Source organism: Hyalella azteca, unplaced genomic scaffold (assembly GCF_000764305.2).
Source record: "Hyalella azteca isolate HAZT.00-mixed unplaced genomic scaffold, Hazt_2.0.2 contig1302, whole genome shotgun sequence".
NCBI lineage: Eukaryota > Metazoa > Arthropoda > Malacostraca > Amphipoda > Hyalellidae > Hyalella > Hyalella azteca.
Genome location: NW_025931624.1, coordinates 62869 through 89760, shown reverse-complemented (window position 1 = coordinate 89760; position 26892 = coordinate 62869). Strand labels below are relative to the sequence as shown.

Sequence of the window (26892 nt, the reverse complement as noted above, 5' to 3'; positions counted from 1 at the left end):
CAAAGCAACACACACACAAAAAAAAAAAAAAAGATGTGACATCGAGTCAATCTTAACTAAAATAATTTCTGGTAAAGTGAATGATCCACCAGGGCATGGTGAGAAACCAAAACTTATTTACAGTGTTAAGATCATAAGCTTAAAACATTACACAGAGTCGCCACAGTCGTTGTATCCACAACAGAAGGGGATAAACTGTAACGCTCTCAATGAGACGCAACGTCCAATTTTGGGCGTCTCTTTGCTCTCGCCTCCGCGTACTTTTTTTCTCATTTCGTAATATTATTCCGGGAGTTATAATATTTAGTAATTTATTATACTACTCTAGCATTTCTCAATTTGTGATTCCAGTTTTGTAGTTGTCAATATAGATGCTGAAGAAAGAAATTCTGCAAAATGAGAGTCCTAATGAAGTCAAGCACACGTGACGGAAATAAAAATAATTTTCAATAACTTTCGGGAACGCAGAGCACAAAAAATATCAACAAAAAATTCGGACTGATGTTTTCATTAACAATACTGCTCAATTAACAGAAGTTTTTACATAAAATATGAGCAAGTGCATGAGATTGATGGACGTTTATGAAAGAAAGAGGAGAGAAGGTGGCTGCTGGGGCAGGTTTTATCTGCGTTTGGTGTGCAGCATTTCCATGAGCAGCGTCTGAGTGGACGAGCCGCTGTGCATCATCTTCAGGTACAGGAACTTCTCGCCGCTGTCCGCAATAAAATGAATGTCCGATATGAGCGAAAGCAGCTTCTGGTACCGGTCCTGAAATGAGAAATGACATTGAAAGCAATTGTATTTTGCGTTGCTCATGGGGCCAAAAATAATTGATACGCAATAACAAGAATTACGTTGGAATATTATTGAATTTGAGCACCAGTCCATAATAAGGCTGTTGATTACTGGCGCAGAATCGGAGTAACAATTTCTTAACGTCAAAAAACATTTAACATGTATAAAATTGTATTTAACCATCTAATTTCACTTAATAATTGTGTACAACTATTTGAAGGTCTTATACACCTAACGTCGCTCAGAAACTAGAGATATGACTAACTCAGTTACACGTACTTGAATGGAACTAATAAACAATTGTAATCAAGAGAGTTGACCTGGGCGGTGGCGGCGCCGTAGCTGACGACGCAATATTCCATCATAGCGTTGCGCACTTGCATGGCAGCCTCGTCGACGCTCTGCTGGTCTGTGAGCTGTCTGTTGTCTCGGATGCACGGCTCTGAAATGTGAACTTTAAGTCAGATCTGCAGGGTACTTGATGTACATATTACACGCAACACTTCAGCAACAGAATAGTAATAGAATAAAGATGCGATGCTAGTTAGAATTGGCAGCACATGGAATGATGTAACGTTATAACGGTTACATAAAATTGACCACACCGAGCGAGAACGACATTTAAAAGGATTGAAGTACGTACAGATGAAACGCTATAAAAAGTGAAACAGAGTAGGCATCGAAGAAGAAAATCAATCACAAAATCGCATGGTCATGCATCGCAGCAGGCACACTTATGTGAAACGTCAGTATAATCCATAATATGATAATGTATGAGAAACAATCGAGAAATGCATTCGTCTCAACTCCATCTTGTTGTAATTTAAGCTTATTTTTTCAAGTTTATGAAGAACGTCAAGATATTTCATTGTTGGTTGAATAGGTTGATCATCAGAAGAGGCAACTCACAAGAATTATAAGCAAAGATGACATATAACAAACAATAAATATCTGAGGCATGCCTCCTCACGACGTAACACGATGAGAAAAATGCAGGTAATATCATCATTACATCAATGTTAATCATTTCAGTTTATATGGACTCGACATGTGCGGAGAAAAACGGTTAATACTTGCAATGTTCTTCAATAAAGATGAATACTTTTGGTTTGCAAGTTTTTCATGAATTGCGTAAGTTTAAGTAGCAAGCGACATGAGTACATGACGACCACAGCTTGGTTTGTCTACATTTGATCCCACCTCGGCAGCCAGTTAGGGTGGGTGCGTGAAACAAAGATCAATCCTTCTCCTTGTGAAGGATTGCGCTGTTAACATGAACTACAAAAAATAGACTGCCCTGTTTCTCGAATTGAAATACTAAATGCAATAAATTTGACTAATGGATAGCATGATTTCACTATTTTCTAAGGGGTGCACAGCACTGACAGCGCAAAAAAAAAGAGTACCTCAACACTCTCCAACAAAGTAATTGTTGAAATTTCTTCGGCAAGTGCTACCTGCTAGTTAAATCATTCGTCAAGTAAATGTAAGATAATCCACAATGTAAGCTGGTGAAAGATAAATGAGGTACGTATCGCGACGATGAACTGAGTGTTGCCCCAGTCAGGTCATTACTGGTTAATCTTGAATAGCAATGTCAAGCAAAATATCTTTATTAACAATAACTGCGTAACGAGATTTAATCCCTAGGTCAACAAGGCAATAAATTATGAATTTCAAACGTTAGATTCTGTAAAAAACGTGTCAAATGAAGCTTATTGTAGGACGTGATTTTTAACGTTTGGTATCAGCAGTGATGGCGAGCAAGATTTCAATCGGATACCAACCTGAGTTAAGTAGGAGAATAAATTTGATGAGTATATATTCAGAAACATCGAGTTGCATGTCTTCCATTTTTGACAGCAGCTGATGGAAGTTCTGCTCGTACTGATCAGTGCCGAGCAGCGCTAAGTTGAGCAGGTTGAACTTCTGGCCGTTAGGGAGCGACATGTCGTTCTGTAACAACAACAAAGTTAACGCAAAGCAAAAACTCAAAAGACACATGTAGCTTCAGAAAAATCGTTCTTTTTAATAATTAATAGAAAATAATGTAATACTTTTTTCATTGTTGAATAATTTGAAATGAATTTCTGGATTAACATTACGAATTTCAGATTGTTGCCTCATATACGAGTTAGATATGGCCGGCTAATTGGTAGACGAATTCCAAATGACACAGGACAGTCTTTCTATTACTCACGGCGTTGAATGCGAATTAAAAATTCTGAATTAAAACCCATAAATTGGTAAAATTACGTTTTACAGGAAAAATAATCCATTAAAATAATACGTTTGAAAGTTTCGGTAACCGAATAATCAACGTGACACTATACACTAAACATATATTATACCCAAACCTTTACTGAAAACTAAACATATATTATACCCAACCTTTTACTGAAACTCAGAGTCTCCTGGAGTTCATTGAAGTTTGATATTTACGGCCGGAAAATAGGCAGCAATTCCTGAATAGAATTACTTGCACTTTAATATTACCTAGCGGCTATAATTGTAATGTCCTTGGATAAGATGTTCCATAAATAATTCACGGCATGATTCACTCACGGCTATATTGTTATGTAACCGTTGATGGAGATGATCCAGAAGGAGCATATCCGACCAAGACTCTTGCAACAACTTCATTTGGTCATCAACCTGCGAAAATAAATCCCGTTACTTATTGAAAAGAATTTCATAACACCGAGTTATGAAATTCTTGGTAATGATAAGGGAGAACTTCATGACGATGAAATGATGTTCGTATAAAAGCCTCAATTAATAACAATACCGAAGTAAGCGATTAGTATTCGCACGGCAAGTGAACTGCACATAGACCTAAAGATCTTAATACTTCAATTGTCAACTACTTCTTTCAAACGCATTAAAAATATATATTTCGAGTACAGAAAAAATGTGAAAAAAGTACAGTGTAAAAAGTACAGAAAAATCGTGTACGTCGAGCCAACCAAAAAAGTCATGGGAAGACGGGAAGACTTACCCTGAGATCTTTGAAGAAGACGGAATTTCTTGCCCAGTCAACTTGGGCGAACAAAGACTGGTCCAAGACTTTGCACATAAGCTCGAAGAGATCAACTTCACATTGATTATAAGTTTGGTTTTGTAAAAGCCCCATGAGGGAATTGGTCCATTCAGCATCGTTAACTGCATTCAATAATTCACGAACGAGGTCGGGGATTCTATTGGTGTTTCTATTGAGAGATCTGCTAGTGACTTGTTGCGGGGAACCTCCGCTTCCTCCACCTCCTCCTCCGCCTGTACCTCCACCTCCTACGCCACTGCCAGCTGCACCAACCCAGAGAGCGATATTGTCTGGTGCGCCGAGAATGAGTCCTGAGGAGTTGTGCGAGGGATGGGACGGTCCACCGGAGTTCTGAAGAACCCTAACAGGTGCCGGTGAGGAATCTGGTGATGAGGTAGACGAAGAAAGGAAGGGACTCTGGATCTCTTCTTTGATATGTAAGCCACCCGTAGAATAAGAACTGAGTGACGTGTACTGGACTCCTGATGTCACAGGCGCGTTTCTAGACGGCAACAAATTTGGGTGCGTCATTTGACGCTGACGCAGCATCTGCAGCTTTCTCGCGCGGTCACGCTTGTACATGGGCCCGAACTTGTTCCTGCCTCCTCGCATCCGGTCCTGCCGCACAGCTGTCAAACACATGACTTTAGTTACATAAATCATAGATGTATAAAAAATTATAAACTCAAATTTCAGCGTCATGAAAATTAAAATGAATCGGCCATCAAAAATAAAAGTTAATCGATTCAGTATTCCAAACAGCTGAGAATATAACGCTCAAAAAGAATAAAAAATAGGATAATCCCTTGGGAAAGGTAAGTGGAATTAGGCTGACAGTTATCCTGATCCAAAATGACGAGGCAAAACTTCGAAACGAAGACCATAACTAATTTTAAATTTATGATTATTCGTACAGAAGAAACTGGCATGCCGCAAGTTGGTCTTAATACAAAAATATTTTCAAAATCTAATTCAGTCCCGAATAAAAATAGACCTCTGGCATGTAACTGAAGACATGAACACGAGTTGCGGTGATAATAATGCTCATTGACTAAGTATTGATAACTGACGCAAAATTTATCAGACAGCATGCATCTATAGAAGATGATTTCGTAATATTGAAAAGTTCAATAATTTCGAAAAGAAAAGTTCAATATTACGAAAAGTTTTCGTAATATTGAAACCAGTACTCATGTCACTATTAAAAAAATACACTTGCCAGCAATTCATAGGTATTTAATACAATCGCTGAGTTTTGGCCATTCGTAAGTTATGAGTTAGTTTAGTCGGATCTGAAAGGTCAAACTGGCCCTTGCTGGGCGGCAGCAAATGTCAGAAGAACTAACCGCCAATGGGTCAGTCAGAGAATTCAGTCAGTCAGTGAGTCAGTCAGTGAGTCAGTCAGTGAGTCAGTCAGTCAGTGAGTCAGTCAGTCAGTGAGTCAGTCAGTCAGTGAGTCAGTCAGTCAGTCAATCGAAGGTTCATCGGCATGTAATACCTGTAAGCAAGAAACAGATATTTGCAGAAAATATCTACCTACGCTTCACTACTAAAACATTTTCTTGCCGAAAATAAGCATAAATGAGTCTACATCAAATACTTTACATCGGACGTACAAATTTAATTTCCTGCGTGAGTTTGAACAGCTCAACTGTGTATAACTTCACACATTGCGCCCTAAGTTAAATTTTTAACGTGTTCATTTTAAAACAATAAGGCAGTCGTAAAATAATTGTTTCCATCATGGCAGCAATTTTAGCAGGATTTGTTACACTGGAAAAAATATGCAACAATATCAAGAAGCCTTCAAAAACCAATGCAGCAAACTGGTCATTTGTTCAGTCATCTGAGCACAAGACGCTTAGTTATCAACGCGCATTGGTGCAGTTAGTTGACTGCATTCGAGAAAATAAGTTAATACTCGCACTTTCCGTTAACTGAAGTAATCAAGGCCACGCTAGAATAAACTGGGCGATGCCGTATCCACGCGGAACTGAAATCTCCTCGCGAGCAAGTGCGAGTAATCTTACCAAAAATATTCTTTTTGTTGCTAAATTACGACCAAAATAGCACAATAATAACATTTGTAACTTAACCACGTAAAGCGAGGAAAGAAGTCAGTTGGGAGGATATATAAATGAATGATGCTGAATTCCAGTTTATTTAACGTTTAGAAATTTACGAGACGTCGTTAGAAGCTGCTCGTGTTCATCCTTATACAGAAAACTTGCATCATGAATCATGCATTACTGTCCACACTAGTCGGAAAACGCTCAAACTCTTCATAATATATTTTTACTAAAAACATAAATTACTCGCACCTCAAAAACATTAGACAACTTCCCTGCATGATAATTTCCTAGCGTGCATGCATTGCGATCGATCGTAAAAATTAATTCAAAGAGAATTTAAACTTTATCATCACCCAGAATAAAATCTAAAGATTACCTAAAACCGTGCAGCAAATTGACTTTTAGAGGTAAAAATACTGGATTAGTGATGATGACGTAACAGGAAGCTCGTCATCCCTGCCAATTTTGAACTGCTCTCACAGGAAATCGTTCACTGAACCTATCTAACTAAAGAATATGTCCATGCAGGCGGCATTTGATGCTGGCTTCACGATGCTGGTCACATCGTGCCGAGCGATACTCCGAATGTCATCGCGATCAGGCAAATCAACTAAGATGAGTCATTACGATTTAGAGGTCAATTACGGAATCGACTTTTAAACACTTGACAAAAGAAAAACAACTGAAATATCATATTTATTGTGAGAAATTTATTGGCCGTGGCTCATGTTGATTGCTCAATCTTAATAATCGATGGAGCCGTGGATTAAACGAGCCTGCGCAACGCCGAGCTTTACATGATCACAGGAGTCTAGAACCACTTCCTCAAGAATAAAATAAAAAGACATAAAAATTGAAAAAAAAAACATAATTTTAATTCATAGAACGAGCGCAGCAATCCTTATAATAAGGAAAGGCACGGTAATTTTTATGGTATGAAAATAAAAAAACAACGCGTGAAAACTTATTTTTGTGGCTAGAACAATGGGACATTTAAGACTGAAGCAGAAGGATTACCACGCTTCCAGGACGTCACGGTCCAAGACGCGCGCATGAGTTCCTTTCCAGGAGCTGCAACACTTACCCCGGCATTTCCGCCCACGGCTCTGCTTCCAAGCTACCGTCACATCGTCCTACCAATGCTAGAAAATCCCACAAATATCTGACAAACTATTTTCTTTACATAAACCGGACGAGAATATGAAATATATTTATTTGCTGTTTTGCACATCCGGTTAGAATGTTGCCTTATTGTTGTATCCACGCTACCGAGTCTCTCGCATCTCTTTCTCGCAAACGCGTCAAACACTCAAATACTCGAAACAATTTAAAAAATGAAATGAAATCTTGAATAGAATCATGAAGAAATTTTGCCAATATAACGCGAACTATATTTTTTATCAAAATTTAAACGTATTAATTTGTGCTTCAACTTTAGTCAACCATGCGTTGACTAAAGTAATAATATTTCGCCTGCTCAGTGCAATTAATTTTAAAATCTCACCAGATTTCACGGTTCTCCAAAAATCGATCGTTGAATGAATGAATAAAAATTGCTAAAAATAATTTCATCAAAGATTAAGGAATCAAGCATTTCAGTTGCAGCTAACGTTTTTTTTTTCTAATTTACTGGCACAATGCAGACCCATGGCCACAATTCGATGAGATTAGGTTTCTGAGACTAAAGGTCACTTGGATGCTTTTGAGATCTACCCTGCATGCCCGGCAACGTACAGTCCACATCCTGTACCAGCAAGTGTTGTATGTGGTACCATACTGTACCACATACAAACCCAGCAAGAAGTACAATGCGCCTGATATACAGGTGCATTTTTAATGCAAGCTCATTACATCGAGTGATAATATCAAGAATAAAGTGGAAGCAAATTTAAATAAAGAATCGTCTGGTTATTTTGGAAGATTTCGCTATGGGAGGCAATCGTAATTTATGGAAAAGGAACACATGTGACATGCAGCTAACAAACCGACGCAAAGTTAATCAAAACTCAAAGTGCAAGAGATAAGAGCAATTTGCATCGCACTAATAACAGCGATCAAATATTCTTCAACCATAGCATACAGCACATGAGCAAATCGGTGACCATAGTTAGTAAGAACCTCCTTTTTTATTTTGTGTAACAGAAAATATCCATAGAACGTTAGAAATTATTTCTTGTAAATCCGGCAAATTTTGCTCGGAAAATTCAGTGAATAAAAGAACACGGAACAAAACACACATACGACTTTTTGAACAGAACATATATGGACTATTTGTGAAGAAAACATTGTTCAGTAACATAAATTTTGCATGTGACTGTAAAGCAAAAAATAACATCGATCACTTCCTGTTCTTGAGGCCGTCTCGTGAGATCGATCTGGACAGAGCAGCAGCACGCCGAACATAACAGTATACCAGATACAGCTTTGATCCTCCCTTATTAGGTTTACGCGCTGCAGGACATGCAGGATATTCTTACACTACTACAGTATAACAAATTCTAATAAGTTATTAGTGAAACAATAGTAACTGAAAATCAACGATAAATACAAAAAAGCCGGATAAATTCTTTCTTCTCAGATGGGTTGAGCCACAGTTGGGTGTATCTGCTGGCTTCTATAGGAAACAAAAAACAGACGATGAATTAAGGTGATAGTGCCTGTGTTCTTGCACATGGAACCAAAACTTGATACGAAACTTTGTAGCCTGCGTGAGAGTAAAAAAAAAATATTTCTGGCATTCCGTAAAAGGAATACGATTAACGATAAGAACTTCTCCATAAAGTACGGTATTAAAGGGACATGATATCAATGACTCAACAACAACAAAATAAAAAGTGCGCAGAACCATCGAAATCGAGGAAAAAAAGCACTCAAAAATGAGAACAACAGCGGCGCTAATGCTAAGTATAACTAAGTGAAGACAAAGACCAGGAAAATAGTTCAATATATTCCATATGACAAATATGTGACAGAGCACGGAGGAGCGTGAGTCAGTGAGTCAGGGATGTTCCCCAGCGAACAGTAGTTTCGTGCCTGGCATTTGCCACGGCGGCTCAGGAATGCAGCGCCAATGTACAGAGCGGGAACAAGCAAGATTTATGCATTTTTTCTTAAATTCTTGAATCTAGACCAGATCAACCACACTCAAGATGAAGTAAAAAACTTCCATTGCCTGATGATAGAATTTTATGGGGAGCAGAAACGTTGCTGTGATGCAATGGATGAAGAATGTACAGGATATTTCATGGGAACATTATTATGGTGGATTTTAACAGCTTCCATGATAGTGAGAATAAACCGATTTTCAACTGTTGTTATTAACAATGAGTACATCTTGATTCTCTCGTGGAATGAGCACCATAATGTTTAAGGGAATAAGTCATAACAAACGAGAGCAACACAATGCAATATCTACGTTAATTTTATACTTTATAATGAAAATCCCATTATGCGCACTACTTTACATTTTCTTCCAATTTTTGACATGAAACAGGTAGTTAAGAATAATGTTCATGTATCAAGGCCGCTTCAATAATTTGAATTTTGAAGCAATGTTTAATACGATAATATATCCGAGCGGTCGAACCCGGCTTCTCCTAACCTAATTTTTTTAATAAAATCCAAAACTATCGATTTTTGGGCTAATTCCATAATTGTAGAAGCAAAATTATTTCGACAAAACTTTTAAATTATAGATGTCAATAGTTTCGTGGGAATTTCGCTCACCCGAATTAATTTTACATCAACACAGTAATTAAGTCCCTTTAATTGAAATTGGTATCATCACAATAAAATAGCATAAATTCAATGACTGGTAAAAATGGTGCGTTCAGTCAATTTATTTGGAAGGTAAAGTCGAACAAATAATTTTCCATGAAACTGAATCTCATCCAAAATAATCACCAGCAAACTAAAAAAAACGAGAACATGTTATTTGATGAATTTTAAAATAAATATTTATAATTATTATTGTTACATTGATCGCATTTCTGGCTCTCCTAGTCACACTTCTTGAGCGAAATGTCAGAAGTCGACGTTCAGCAATTGAACAAATGCAGCTTCAGCAAAACCGGAGCAGCGAGACAATCCGGAAGTTTTAGATATGCTGACCAAGTCTTCAACAGAAGCTTCCTGAATAAAGGTACACACCGTTCATGTTCATCTCAGCTCCAAGCTATTGGCAGAAAATTAACAAAACAAGGGTTGAAATGATGCCACTTTTACACATGACGCCCCTAACATCGCACGGGCGGTTGAATAACACATTTTTTAATTTTACCGTACAAGTGTAGCGCACATTCAACAAACGTGATATCAGCATCAGTTAATCAATCTAATTTAATCAAATTAATTGTGTTCCATAAGGCAGATGGACTAAAATGCAAAAAAATTATTGCACAAAGACGCGAAACGACAGTACAGTTGATGCACACTACATTCGAAACGACAGTACAAGCGATACACACTACAAGAGCAGCAGCAGTGGATGACGTAGGTGGTCCACTAACGGACTGCAGCACAGCTTCGCTTCCGCATCCTCGCCTCACACACACGCGCCAGCTGGAACCGTTGCAAGGGTAAGCTCACGTAGAGTTACCACTACTGCCGCTTACAACTGCATTAGTACTGCAGCCAAATTGCACTTATTACCTAAAAGCACACAATGGCAGCAGGAAGTTCAACCGTTGAATTTTGTCCCAATTTGGGTTTTGATATCAAATAACTTCAAGCGATGGACGCATAAGACCACAGATTTGCGTTAATTTGAATTCATTCTTCAAGATTTTTGCCCTGTACCTTCAGTTAAATATGCCCATTTCTAGTAGTGATACGAAAGAGTACAGTAGTTGAATTTTTTGGCGATATTCAGCGTAAGGGGGAAATACAGAAATGAACGTTAACGCCAAGAAAAATTGTTTAAAAACAATTCTGAAATGCTTACGATTCAAATTAGGCAAATTGTAAGCAGAACTCGGAAAAATAAATTAATGATGCGTGGAAGTACGACAAAAAACAAATTTCAAGGTTTTTCTCATCGAAGTTAAGTGACATTAAGCCAAGCAACAAATATGACACTCGTACACGTCAACCAGCACAGATGAAATAAGATTAAAATCAAGTCTCAATGTTTAGCTTGCTTCCGTACAAGGAGCGCCGCGTCGTCAATTAACGAGCGGCACTGCTGCTGCCCACTAGTGGCGCCTCCAACACAAGCCACCTCACACGCTCACTTCCTTGTGCTAACGGGACGCACACGAGCGGTCTAATTCTCTCGCCTATAATGCAAATCGACACGCCGACCAAAATGAGCCAGTTAGTCCATTATCCCACTTTAATATTTTAAATAGTTGACTAGAAACACAAATTAAATCACAAAAATGCATATACTAGGCTAAATACGATGTGGTGATTGCACTAGTTGAGTAGCCTGTCGAGCGCAATGTTTGAGAACAGGTCTTAGTTAGGCAAGTTCTCTAATCTGTTTCATTTGTATCGTGGCCGAAATCGCACGATGATCAATTCTCCTGCTCATGATCAAGTTGATGAGCTATACAAAGTGTTATCGAACGCATCAAATACAATAAGTCCCCTTCCAGATTCGTACAGGGCCTTTAGTTTATAACGGAGCGGAGAATATTGCTTGGAGTTAGAGATTAAGTAGAGCGTTAACGCAATTCTTTCACACATAACAACACACTATTATTGCATTACTGTTTTTCTTGAATTTATTCAGATCTTACGCTTTAAAATTCTAATTCAGCATAAATTATTATAAGCTTCTGCTTCTGCACTATGTGAAAATTGAATTAGGGAGTCAGTTGTTATCAAGGTTATTGGTCAAAAAGCCATAAAATTATGCGAAACAAATGGTAGAATGCCTTTCCCCCCACAATTTAATTACAAACGTAAATGAATAAAGTACTAGCATAATATCATGGACAGAGAATCAACCTTGACTCTGGCAGTGGTGGTCACGGCGTACGCTGGATGAGGTTGTCTGGTAGAGCGAGCATCTGAGTTGTGCAGTTGCATCAGCAGCACACCTCCGCAGCGTGACACAAAAACCGCATCACGCACATATCGTGAGTACCGATAAGCAAGCTCAGTGACACACATCCAAGCTCAAGATGACACGGTTAATACGAAACCATAACACACGCGACGCTTAGGATTATACGCAAACTCAGATAAGAGTGGAACCAAACATTGTGTATCTACAGTAGATTGCACCACACGATTCAAGAGCATCAATTGGTGGCTTTCGATATCCAAGTGGCCTTTTGTGTAAGCTCTGATAACAAATATCATTTTACATTAGGGACAAACTTAGGAAAGTAGAATCCGATGCTGGAGATATTGAGAATATTCTTTCATTTCATCGAGAATGTGCAGCCTAATCGCGATTTCTTAGCGCCTTTAATAAAATGATATTATGCTTGGTGCAATGCATTGCATAAACAGCTAGTTGAGGTGGGTGAATGTTTCTCAGCCACTTCAATCTATTTTTGGTAGATGTGGCGCCACTATAGCCAGTAGATAGTGACCCGACGTTGCCACAACTCTACTCTCGAGGGCTGACCTACAAACGGTGCTGCATAGTTCATGTCTGGCGCAGTATCAAGAACTCATATATTAGCTCATGAGAGAGGAGAGAGATTCATGAACGAATTATAGTTTACCATTGATATACTCTATTGATACCGCCCTTAATTGTCCCGCGAATCCAGTTGGTCGGATGACACTCGTGTCCCTACAAACAAGCAGTAGACGTCGATATAGAATCTATAACGACATTATAGAAGTTCGAGTCCATATATAGACGGTTGCGGCAGCCACCATCCAGATAAACTGGTAATCGTCCTGATAATATCAATAATCAATCGTAATAACATAGGTTCATTGCTATTAATGAAATTTCTAGCTATCTTGCTTGTATTTTAAGTCCCTGAATAACTGTCATCAGCGAAAAATAAATGATATTTTTCAGTGCAAAATTTACGTTTTCTGAGCTCAGCTGTCCGGTGCAAAACTATAATGGATGACGAAAAAAAACAAAGCGAAAACGTCACACGTTAGACTGGTCTGCATTCTTACATGGTTCAGGATACATAAATGATGTCTAGCGTCGCTGGTTGAAAGATTTCTGCGTAAAAAATGGTCGGTACAAACGAGGAGCTAGTCCAGCTCATGCATAAATACTGCGCAGTGTTTCTTCCATATCTGCTGCTGCGTAGCTTAGCTGTCCATGCCCGTCAACATCACCGGCAGAGTGCATACTCCGTATCCCGAACACTGCCAAAAACTTCTCTTGAAGCTCTTAAGGTACACACTATACTCACGGCAGTATAACTCATACACACGACATTTCCGTGAGAGTGTGAACATTTTTGGCATCAAAACTTGTGGGAATCTGAACTCCGATACGAAAAGGTTTCAACGTCTATACATAAATGTAAGTAGGTACTTCCATCGATGTAGAGTTAAGTTCAACATAAACGCAAATATTTTGTGTAAACTAAGAACAAAATTCATTGTTTGAACGAAATATGACTTTCAAGCAATCAACAAAAGAGTCGCACGTTTCAGGATTTTGAATCGATGAATAATCAAGAAAAGACATAATTTCTTTATTAGTGATGAAACGTCGTTAATAAAATCACATTGATACTGAAAATAACAACAGCGAATTCCCCTAAAATATAAAGGGACAATGTACAATTAAAGGAAGTCACATATCCTCTTATTTCATACGTTCGAAAAAGTTTTCTCGAACATATGTCGAATTATTGAAGGTACGGCTTAATAAAAAGAAAAAAAAACACCAACACTATACTTCAATATTCTTCGTAAATATGTAACAATCCACTTGCAGACCTTATAATCGCACGCTCCAACACAGCGCTGTTTAGCAACGTTTACTCAACACGAGTAACGTAAGAAAATGACTTGAACCTTTCTATTACTAGATTCATTTCTTATTAGAAGATTGCTGGTGGTCTGAAATGTGACGCCCGGGTAATAAAAATTGCACAAACAACGTTAGTCATTGCAGATTTGCTCGACACGATCTCACAGAATCGAGAAGAACCAAAATTACAACTTTATGCAATAATTTTACATAAATTCCGGCCAAGTAAAAACTACTCCGGGAAATGAAGAGGAAGACTGAATAAAATTTCTTATTAAAATTCGCGATGGAATCATAAGTAAAATAAATTTTTTATATGAAATAAGAGAGTGACATAACTAAACTGATTAAGTAATTTTACCGTTGCAGCTGAACAGGTTTGCGAGCGCAAGCCACACAACTTCGAAAATGACAGCCTGTGGCTTGTCTAAATACCTGATCATCTGAACATACAGAGGAGCGAGCAAGTGTTGAACATAATGCTACGTGGTGCCGTCTGGCGTATTTGTTATCTGCCGCGCACTCGTCTCGTCACTTTGGATAACGTAGTGTTCCTCTGATCATCAATGACAAGATGCCATTACAAACTTGTTATGGTACAACCAATCGCGAGACTACACAGAGAACTCATTGAGTAGACCACATGGTAGGGTTTAATATCATCTTTGCACGTACGCCACTTTGCAAACGTTATTCAACTTCATGTATCAAGACTACGACACACTATGCAATGCTAGTGATGCTTACTGATAATACGATACGACACACCCAGTGATACTAATGCAATGGATGTCTATACAACGAAACTGAACATACGAATTTAATGTAAACGTCTAAACCACGACACTGTATTATAGATACAAGTGTTACGCGTCACCGTTTATTACAATGCGAATGCTACAAAAACTATTGCAAGCGTTTATATTTATCGAGAAGAGAGCTAAGCGTATCAGTTAAAACGATACAGTGTAATGTTACCCACACTATGCGACGCGTGCACGCAGTGTGTGCTGGAGGACACCGCAAGCACAGCGCTCGTTTTGGGGAAAATTGTATGATCAGCGAACAGTGTTGGCCTTCACATGCAGTCCCGTTATGAAGAAACGCGTTAAGTCACATCACTGCGTATATATGACGCAATGATCATCGGACACTGATATCATCGAAAAAGACATTTCATAGAATTTGTTGAGTTTATGCTAGAGATTACTATTAAATAATTGAAAATCTTTACGAAAATTGCCAGACAGAATAAACTAAGGCTATATATAGCGACCGACAAAGTCAAATGATCACAGAAGCACCTTTACGACGCCAATTATCGCCATCAAACTCCTAGCTAGTTTTCGCATTGCCGTCATATCAGAGAATAGGACACTAATCGTCGATCCTAGCAGCGTTAAGGTACAAATAATTCATCGAAATCCACTAAATTGTACGTAACGTAACCCGCTGACAACGAAATAGCGCATTTTATTGTGGGAGCAGAGCGTTCGTAGGGCCGCAGCTTGCAGCGTCTTGCGACACCATGCAGTGTTGTGCGAGGGATAGAGTAGAGCGCACGTAGAGTTGCATAACACGCCTCATATTGGCCAATAATACTTATTTCAAGCCTTTCTCGTGCAAAAACCATGCATAAATATTATAGAAGTATAACGATGATTCGTTGCATTTTAGCCGTTATCTTGCCATAACAATTCATGAGTACCTTGTTAGAATCATGAGGCTTAAAATCACACATCGAAAGTCTTCAACGCTCATCAAACTGCATTACCACGAAATTTAAAAGTACACATAATTTTCTCGTTTCCGTGTTTGCTCCAGCAAAATTAATTATACACCGCAAATTTTATACACAATTTATCTGCAACATTTCTCGAGGAAGCAAACTTTTAAGACGGGGTGCTACGTGGGTCTCCAGTAAAAAATTGCCAGCTGCTGCATTCATAAAATAATATCTTTTAAACAAAACTATGCACCAAGAGTGACATACTCCCGTTCAATGTGCCTTTTGCAGTCATGTAGCTAATAATAAATTGATAAATGTAATTAACGGTCTTCTGGAACGTCAAGCAAGAATTTTAAGTTACTGTTCAAAACGAGCTAAAATCAAGAATTAATTGACTGAAGTTAAAAAAAAACATCGAATATTGGCCATGAATGAAGTCGCAAACGATGCGTGGGGGTGCAGCAAGCATGCGATGAATGACGTCAATCGGAACTACAATGCGCCTTCAGTAAAGTCAGAACAACATAAACGATATAAAATAAGATTGGGCTACTTAGTATCCACGAGGAAGCTGTAAACACAGGAGAAAGAGAGATCTCTGTAGTTGAGAACAAATGATGACAAATGCATATATGAATACAGAAGATCGAGCCAAGGCCGCATAATACACTTATCATTGGGCCTTGAATAATCTGGAGCATTAACATTCATGCATACTGCGTGTGGGGCAAGTTCGCAATGCATATACGCAATACTTCGATCAAATTACCAAAATTATTACGACAATAACAATGAAAATATATGGAAATCATTCAGTTTCCAAAAATTAGATCCAGAACGCGATTCCTTGAATGAAAGCATTAGACACATAATTGGCTTTGTAATGAAAATACTATCTCATTGTTGTGTGATCCGTACAAACTATATTAATAATTATTCGATTTATTTATCCATGATAGACTCTCTTAATTTGATACAAAACTTCATCCCGAATAGCAATTCATTACGAAATTTTAAGATTAAAAAAAGTAATCTCTCTTTTATTCTGTTCAAGTCTTACTTTTATTACTCCTTTACCGTCCAAAAAAAATCATTAAACTTGTGACATTGTAATGAAATTATATACTTGTAAGTGAAATTGATAAATCTATTTTTAGTTTAATTTGAAATCTCTAATAATATTACCCAAGATAATACAATGGACCGCAAAACGTAGAGTAGGTTAGAAGGGGCGACGGGTTTCTTATAACACAATTCGCAGATGCTTCCAAGACACTCCATCGTGTATTCAACGAAGGCAGCTCAAATCGATTATAAAGAAGTAAGCAATGGAGAATATCAATCGGTGCAACGTTAGCAAGCGATTCTATTATAAAGAGCTTTCAAGTATTCCTCGTGGCTGAGAGCAAAGTCAGAGGTCTCAATACTCAGGTTTGTCTCAATAATCACCACACTACAATAGGATAACTATTAAAAGTCGCAACCATCATATGAATTATTCGCTAACTACGTATAACTTGAATTACGAGTTCTCACCGAGTGGTGTAGTGAAATTCCAGAACGTTACACTCAACGTATTTACCGGAAAACTTCGTTAGGCAAGGAACATAACATAAAAACATGAAAATGTACTCACCCCACAAAACAATTTTAAAAAATACTGCAAGCTTGAGTATTAAATGAACCAAAATATTGAATTGAACTAAATTAAATTAACTAGTAATTATTTCAACAACTGGCAGTAAACAGATGCACGAACACGTCTGTTCAACATTATTCATAAAAACGATCTACCGAAATATTTAAGAATACTATGAGTAGAGACAGCCTGAGTACTATTTTGATATACTGAAGCCTGTCGGCTGCTTCGGCAGCAACATCCAGACTCAGAGCCGATAATTAAAAGACACGAATCATTTTATTGTGGCCGAACACTTGAGATTTTCTTGAAAACATTAAGGAGAGAAACTAACTGCTAATCTTTACTATCATGCAAGGCAAAACTGTGATTTTGAAGTGACGTAATTGTGTTAAGTGAACACTTATCGGTGTCGAGGGTGGCAAGAAAGATCGACGCGCGAACGTTGCTTCTCAAGGGCCAGCTCACGGCGGCGAGTGCATCAAAGAAGGCCAAGGCAACCTAAGCCATTGTTAGATCGACGGAGTCACCGCAGCACCGAGAGTGAAAGTTTCTCATGTTGGGGAGAGAGCCGGGGGAGCTCCTATAAGAATGGGGGAGAGAGTAGGGGCGGCGCGAGACAAAATTCGACGGTGAGAGTCGTCAGCAATCGCAACACTCGCTCTCACTCGCGCGGCGTCTCACTTCGTTGCACGCGCTCTATCCCATCTTGGGATACGACACACAGCCCGAACAACAAGACAATATGAGGGTTTTGAAGAAACAAAAAATAGATAAAGGATTTTAAGTTTCAATATTTTAAAATGGTAAGAATATCGAATAAAAACAGAGAGCGCCAAGAAGTGGATTTTAAAATTGGAGAAGAAAAGTCGTGAGGATGAATCAGCCATACAGCATTGCCGTAACAACTTCAGATTTTGTATGCATCTTGGGTTAATTTTTTTAAGTTGCAAAAACATCTCAAACAATTTCTTATACATGACACTCATTTATAACAACAATTTCGTGTTAGTCATTAAAATATGGGAATCACCAATTGGGTTTAGCTAAATAAGTCAAATATGTCAAATTCGGAAATTTTTAACGGGTCAAAAATGATGACAAACGAGAAGTAAATAAATACTTCATCATACAGCACTGGCGCACTACGTTGAGTAGCTGTTGGTTAGTGCGAATAAACATTAACATAAGACATGCGATGAGTGAGATTAGACATAGAAGAAATAGTCCTCGCCTTGATCAATCCTCCAAATGTCTCTCAGATTATTCGATCAGAAAACTAATCAAGCGATAAGCAGTTTGAATAAGTAAAGAGCCACTGGTTGGGGCAAGAGATCGCATTAAACCGGGAAATGTAAACAAGAAGCAAGTATAAGCATGCAAGGGAATGTTCGTAGAATACAAGCGCCACCACCGCAGCAGGGGGAGATGATGAGGGGCGGGCGTGAGGGCCTTTATACTACTAACCATCCCTCCCTCCCTCGCGTTACGCAAACCAGCGCAGCAGTGGTTACCAAACCTTCACGGTTCTCGACACCGCTGCTGGTGCAGCTACTAGCAACCTGCGACTCTCCCTTTTGGCACCTCTCACACACACACCATACAAACACGCTCAATCATTCTCAGTAACTTGGAAATTATTTTCTCACTGAAAAGGTTAATCCAAAATGTTTACCGGACAACAACTATCCCTCGAGTTGTACAGAACTCCAGAAAGCAGTTGAATGGCTCAGCAAAATGCGTACCTACGTTGCTAAAAATTTCCAAAAAATTTCAATATTCAAAAAGGTTTCTATCATTGGTTTGCAGTTGTATCTATTGAAACGGTGATGCACCGATTTCGAGATTTAGTACGTGGCTTTGGATTTAGCACAGTAAATGACAGGTGCGAGAAGGCTGGGCAAATAGCGGCATGAAAACTTAAAATGTTACACTTGTCTACGATAGTTAGTTAGTGCTAAACGACAGAGTATAATAAGGTGAGTTAAGGAGCTGGAAGAGTGCGAGGTGGACAGGCAGAGTTGTACGCGGCGGCAGAACGCGCGGCGCTGCACACCCCGAGCGAGCGACCAGGTCATCGACGCCCGCAGAGTTCATTGACTCTGCGCTCACCAGACCAGACCATTCATTGTGTACGCTAGCCAGGCTTACATCTCATTGCTGCTCACTTAACACTGCTTTTAAACTATCCAAGCTCTTTTTTTTAAACTGAAGAAAACGCATAACTATACAAGCAAGATTCACTAATACAAGTCAAAAAGTTTTAGATATACCTTATAAAATAATGGATGTACCAATAAGAGTTGATGAACGGTAGGTGACAAATCAGAAGAAATTTCCTCAAAACATCGAGCAAGAACAGGAAAGCTGTCACAGTAACACACAGCGTAAGTTGTAACCAGAAAAATGCAACTCAATGTCAGTGCCATGCGGTGAGAGTCACGACCGAGGGGGCCCGTGACGACTCAGCTCACGATTGCGACAAGCTCTGCGGGACTAATCATGCAGCAGGCATTATACGCAACAATCCACTTCTAAATTCTGAGAATTTCTAGCAATAATGCATGCAGTTCTAGACTCACAGATAAAAACTGTTATTTTATTTGATTAACTATTTACAAATAGAAAAATAAAATGAAGATCATGGTATGGCCGATATGTTCGTGAGTTTAACTGCTCAGATGGTCACTTTAAAATGGACAACAAGATAAGATTGTGAACCAAGGGATAAATGCAAAGAAATCCGATTTTCTTGTCCACATTATGAAGGCGAACTTCTGGCAGACAAAAATTATTGAATAGACAATTTGCGATGGAGACGTTCAGTAAATCGAGAAGACGAAAAGCGATTGGAGTTAAAGACAAAGAGCACGGAGCTAAGATGTGATGCAAAAAACACATCGCCTTATAAGGCTCGGTCAACTTAGGTCCCGGGACGGGTATGGTGCTCTAGAGAGGAGGCTTGCGTCACAACTCTCGGCCTATTCTACATCTGCTCCATGACTCGGCCTCATTTCTGTCAAAGTTCACAGCGGAGCACGGTGAACTTTTGAACCATTCACAGTGTGAGGGGTAAGCCCAACTTATGCAGTTACTGATTCTTTGTCGAAAGATCATAAACGCATCAAATCATCATAAACGCATAAAATCGTAAAATCGTACGCATTTTGTGAATTCGTTCGGAACCAATGAAGGAGTAGGTAGTTGAAAACTTCCATCTTTAAATTTTTTTTTCACTTTGGATCTTCTTCAGATTGAAATTTAAATCGTGGCATTGCTCGAAAAGCCAGAGGCTGCGCAGGCAGAAATGTGGTAGGCTGGAGAGCGCGAAGCCATACAGCGCCGACATTGCTGCCGCAACCTGCCATCTAATAGGCCCTTTGTGATGATAGCTTCTTGCTTATATTCTACAAGTATTTGGTTTATATATTAGAACAGTTCATGGCATCTTGTTGCGGCTTAAGACGGTTGATCTACATGTCACAAGATTATTATATGATTGTTTTATATCAAACAATTTTTTATTTCAGAGGTCAAGTTTCAATAAAACATTTGCTATCTTTAAAAGATAAAAATTGAACAACGGAAAATTTAACTATATCAATTTTCGATAGCGTATTCGGAAGATTCGACATAACACACTGCCAAAAGAATTTCGCAACATGCATGTCTCCGTTATTCAAGCAATTCATTTCAACTCTACACATCAGTCAAAAAACTCGGCAAGTCAGGATTAAAATCATAAGGGCAAGAACGAACGCTGATTCATCTGGTACTATTCTGTTTCAACGTTATATCCATCCAAAAATAATTCAGATGCTGAGAAAACTTTATTGCGAAACGAATTAATATATTCAACGCGGCTATTCAACGAAAATATTCGAATCAAACTTGATAATGATGAATAACAATAAATATGCCTGGGGTTCTCTTGAATGGCAATATATATCTTAATAGAATGGTAGATATTTGACATCATACCTTATAAATTGACGCATGACGTATGCTGATGTTGCATACCCAGCGCATCATACCCAGACAGTGCATACAAGACCGCCAAGTCATGGGAGAATAAGCCCATTTTTTCTAAATGCGTAGCGGAAGCACATCATGAGAACATTCTTACAGCACATCAATGAATGCATAAAGTAGCCGATAACAAATCCATTGAGGTATAAGCGCGAACACATGGCGTGGAGCGATCGAAATAGCAACAAGATACGTAGGTGAGGGAGAGGAGCGAATCAAGAGCTCAGCGTCAAGAGAAGATGTGGCACCGTGGCACTAGACGCGAGCATGTGGCACGCTGGCACCGCAAATGTAGGTTATGTGCAACGTGCTCAGGCACTGTGTACGCAACTAAAGAGCCCGCGCTCACGCGCGAACGTACACTGACGAACGCACATGTGCACACCTTAGCAACTGTGATGACGAGCTCGGCGAGATGCAGCTTCGGGCATCGCGTTCACGACGCGCATTATTTTACCCCTGAAATTTGTTAGCGTAAATAACGGCGTGGACACAGATTAGCCTTAAAATCATTGGGATTGAGCAGCTTCATACTACGAAAATTTCTGCAGCTGTAGCTCGGTAACAGCTAGCAGCTGGAAAATAAAAAATCTTCTGTAGTGCTTAAGTTTGGAACACATCCAGCAGTAGTTCCATAAAGTCTACAGCCGCGACCTACCAGCTGGCCAGACTCCAGCTTTCGGTCGTCAACACATAGATTCATCGGAACAAGTTTAGACTCGGTCTTCTTGGGGAAATCTTGTAGAAGAATGTTAGTGAGACGCGTGAATTGAATAACGCAAATCAATTGAATAACGTCACTGTAATAACGCAACTCAATTGAATAACGTCACTGCAATAACGCAAATTTCACAGTGACGCTCAAATTTCGCCGGCACTACACACTAGTTAGCTGTTCAGTGTTCAATGAAGACAATTGATAGTGCCACCATCATCAAAAATTATTCGAAATTAATGATCCACATTAAGAGAGTAAGAGAAAAAACATCATCAGTTTGTCCAAAAAAGCCTGCTTAGAAACAAGAACAACGTCGCTGAAGAATGTCACTGATTAGAGCACATATATAGGTCAGCAGACGGCCTCACCTTTAAATAGAGCACATAGCCTAATGCCTATCCTAGCGTCATTCATAGATAACACAAAGCAGAGGAATTTATTCTAGAATTCGTTAGATAAGAACACCGCACATGTGCAGGAATAATGTAGCACAGAGATATAGTTTTTGGGAGCTAATTCAATTCAATTGGTTTTAAATCTGCATTATGTTCTCTTTGGATAATGTCGCTTTATAAATGCATGCGAGACTTGATGCATGCACATTTCGCAATTTGATACTTGTATAAATCGCCAAGAAAATGTATCGGAAAATTATGAATTTGTAAAGCACTCCAGAAATGAATTTGAGAAAAAAAGTAGCATATGAATAGAATCCCATTTACTTATCTAGTTTTCGGTTATACGGTGAATCAATTATGAAGCAGCAAGCCGCAAGAGATTTAAAATGCAATTTGCATTTTAACATCATCAGAGATAAGAGCGAAAATAGAACTGAATTGACCCAGAATCTATGACAGAGCTAAGGTGATGGAGATGTGTATAAGAGACAGCCTTTACGACGTCAAAACTCGCCATCAAACTCCTAACTAGTTTTCGCATTGCCGTCATATCANATAAGAAGTGACAACGCTAAGGTGATGGTAGTGTTTAGAATTGCGTAGGAATCAGAGGAGGAATTTGGTTGTGTAATAAGAAGGGAGAGGGAAAGTATGAGCTGAGGAGGATGGCCCCACGCAAAGTTGGTTGTGCGGTACCAGCTCTGATCGCACTGCCTTCTACGGTCATCAGGCCAACACGGCAAAGTGAATGGGGGATACTGTATCTTACAGCACACTCTGTGCCTCACTTAAAAACTCTAGCATCCTTTCATACAAGCACTAAACTGAGACGTGGTGAGACAATGCAACACACGTGTCCTGCTGTTGGTCCACTCACACCCTCACGGTGAACAGGATTTAACATCTACAAAACGCGATCACGAATTGAGACCTCTACTCAAATCGTTCGAACATCGATGTTATTTTTCCCATATCTAATAGCGAGTGTTTCAAAATTAATGTTACACCTATGAAATGAATTACAAAGACTATTGTTTTATTTTACTTAATAAAGTAAATTTGCTAAGTATCTTTGCACAAGCTCCATCCACTGCTCCGATACTGACGATGTAGAGTACAAGATGGGGATGTATGCAGCGATAAAGGGGGCGCGACATCAAACCCCCACCATAAAAGTCAATCAACTTATCACCAAAAACGTATAGTGCAAGATGGGCACATTCATCATTGCCAGCCCATGACCATAAATGGCTGCACACGAGGGGCGTATGGAACGCTCCTATGCACAATTAGATATGGAAACGGAACCGACCCTTATTGGAATCTGACATCTGAATTGCACGCTATGATGTAGAGATGAAGTCAGTGCATGACTTTGGCGCTGCCAACAAGAAAAATTTACTTGTAGAAAACCATTCATATATGTCACAGTGCAGATTGATTTCATTGAGACAAAACACCTTATCGCACCTTGACTTGCAAGACTAGAAAAAAAGGCACGCAACAAGAAATACGACTCACTAACGCGATCATAAGCCAGCTGAGCATTTTAGTTCATTTCTTGTCACTAAATGCAACAATGTGGCATTCGTTTATTTACACCAACAAAAATCCAACAAAGAGTTACAAATTAATTTAGCATACATGGATACTGATAACAGCATCATGCAGCATCATGCAGCATCATGCAGCAACTCAATGAACCCATCTCCTAGGGCCTAGAGAACGGTTTCCTATTTCAGAGCCACCAAAGAGCACTTCATAGAGCTGGTCTGTTTATTTTCCACAGATAGGAGCAAGGTAGCTCTGCATCATGGCCTCAAGTGTATGAAATTACAATAATTAATAATATCTTCGCATGGTTTGCAGAGAACTGAATAGTTGAAATTACAATCTGCAGACATCAAATAACCTCGTGCTCAGCCAGGTGAATGTGGAGCGCCTGTACAGTGCTAAGGGTCAGGACATAAGAGATGTTACTTATTCAGGGGTAGCTGTCATGGCACATACCCATAACGAGAGTATCAATGATACATCTCATCCTTGGCTGCATAGAGCTTCATTTGACAGAACAAGGGAGGTTTCACGACTAATAAGACTTGTAGCACAGAATGACTCACGAAGGACAAAAATTGCACATATTCAATGTAGCGAGTACTAATGACGTTGCAGAACATGTGACACATGCAAATCAATGCAACATATTCAAGGTCGAATAAGCAGCATGTATTTTAAAGGCATTTTTCAATTATGAGGTCCTTTAGAAGCGCTCTACACCAAAGCATGAGTTATTAATGAGGAAATAGCATATTCAAATGGTCCCTATTTTAATGATAGTACTCCGAAAGCTTTAAATATCTTATTATGTCTCGCAACATTTTTAGAATCGGCGAGTACAAAATATTAAGCTAATCGGCTTCGTCAATCAACGATGTCACTATTAAGACACGCCATACTGAGACAAAACAAAAAAAATACATTACAACAATCTAAAAATACCCCAATGACGTTAGATCAATAAATACATTGATAATTGTTGAATTGACATCAGCGTGTGCGGGTTCAAAATGCTTAGTAAAAAACATATCAAGGATCGATAGAAGCGCCGTATCATGCACCATATATCAGGCAAGGGTCCAATATAAATAATGCCCAACACTTAGAATATAAGTAAACGCCCCAATTCTCGGGACAGCAAGAATATGAATGTAATGATCTAAGACGTAAGTAAGAAAGCAGTTGACAAACAGGCGAAGAAATTGCAAGTTGCAGTTGAGCGAAAGTGAAAGACAATGAAGAAAGTGAAAGACACGAATTCAAGTGAGAGTGAGGGAGAGCTATTTAGGTCAGTAGGTCTTCGCGTTCCCTCTCACAGGTCGATAGGGAGCGTCGGGTTGAGGGGAATGAGGGGAGAGAGGAGCCATAGATAAGGGGACCATAGACCCACCCCGTAAGGCTCAGCTCACAGAAACCTAACCAATTTCTGTGCTGACGACGTTCTTATTCATTTTATGCCCACGACAGTCACACGCCAGAGCAAAAGAGAGACAAAAATTAACTGAATTCGCGAAAATTGCATGCTTGAAATCAGGCTCGATATAATGGCAGAAATCGATATAATTAGTAATGAAATTAATTGAGATTCCAGGAGAACAGCAAAAAAGCAGAGCATATGTTACATATGATGGTCACGAACTCGTCTCATAGAATCTCAAACTGATGCAGAGAAAATATTTAAACGAAAGTTTTAAACATTTTTGCATAACAACGTTAGAGCAAAACTAAAAAAATCTTCTTGTAGCTAAAATGCCAAATAACAAAAGCATAGAAGTAATATCAAGCATTAGAATGCCAGGTTCGCCGGATAAGTGTCACCCGTTACGAGACAGTTATGAACGTATAACTTCAAACGAGAGCGGATCGCATTATGCGCCGGCATTCTGTAGCTGTTGATTTGCCACAAACTTATTCATGTTGGGGATTCTTTGTGGGTGAGTGACGCCTTATTTAGGTCGCAAGGGGATATCGGAAGAGGGAAGAGGAGGCAAGAAGAGTACTGGGCAGCCCGCATCCCCTTGAGACCTCATTTTGTGGTGTAGCAAACCGTCAGTATAGATACTATAAGCAACAAACCCCATCCCTTCCATATCAATACTGAGATTACTGTAACCATGATAAATAAGAGAAATGCTGAAATAATCAGCAGCCACTGTGAAGAACATCTTGCTGTCAATGAAGCAAGCAACATAAAAAAGAGGCACACGGAGAACTCAGCTTGTCACTCACAATTGCAACTTCGAGCCTTTAAATGCATGGCCTACGGTGAGCTTTGAATTTGATTCAAGTTAAATCTATATACTCTCATGTGTGCCTTTTGCCAAGCTACATGCATGGCATTGCCATTCAGCGATATCAATGACGATCCCATGTAATCCAAATGAATTAATTTCTTTTCTTCCAAGTACCTAATTTGGTTGTGGACGGTCTAGCCGCACAGTTGCACTGAAATGCGCTACCAAATATCACGAAAATATCAAGTGGGACGGAATAAGAAAAAAAATAAAAGGATGATGCGTGTTTCTAGGGCAGTGTGTGGATAGAAAATTATGCGGAGCACATGCGGGAAGAATATCATAAAGAATTGATATAGATCAGGAGGTGGCTGGTTCACACGACAGGTGTGCATGAGGGACTGCACTGCTCGTCATAGACATCTGTGGCCAGTTATTCCAAGCTAACTCGTTCACTAAAGTCACAGTCGCTTCGGGTTTTATTAAGTAAATAGAAGAACTATTTCTGTTATCAAGCGATGTTCATTTAATTGAACTTGTATAAACGATATATGTTAAATTAGATTTACAAGGCTAATTGCTTTTTACCGATGATCTGCAATGATTTTTTTTTTATTGAAATCCTTCGCTTAAAAAAACCCTCTGAGATAAAAGCCCATGCATCACATCGCAATAACTCGCAGAGCACAAAAACGCCTCCTCCCTCGTGGCCACAAGAGAGGGGAGACTGCCCCCTCGCAAGCCAGCACTTCACAGCGACGAAGAACAAGA

General features: G+C 39.1%; 1 protein-coding gene across 1 annotated transcript in view; it reads right to left on the bottom strand.

Moving 5' to 3' along the window:
• Positions 1-557: 557 nt before the first annotated feature.
• Positions 558-26892, bottom strand: part of LOC108665876 (nuclear hormone receptor FTZ-F1) — a 65990-nt gene continuing 39655 nt past the window's right edge. The window contains exons 3-7 of the mRNA XM_018152684.2: positions 3795-4465; positions 3362-3451; positions 2584-2752; positions 1117-1238; positions 558-769 (exon numbers count right to left, since the gene is read on the bottom strand). Of these exons, the coding sequence (XP_018008173.1) occupies positions 623-769; positions 1117-1238; positions 2584-2752; positions 3362-3451; positions 3795-4465 (1199 nt within the window). The 3' untranslated portion in view covers positions 558-622. The remainder of the gene's footprint in view (positions 770-1116; positions 1239-2583; positions 2753-3361; positions 3452-3794; positions 4466-26892) is intronic.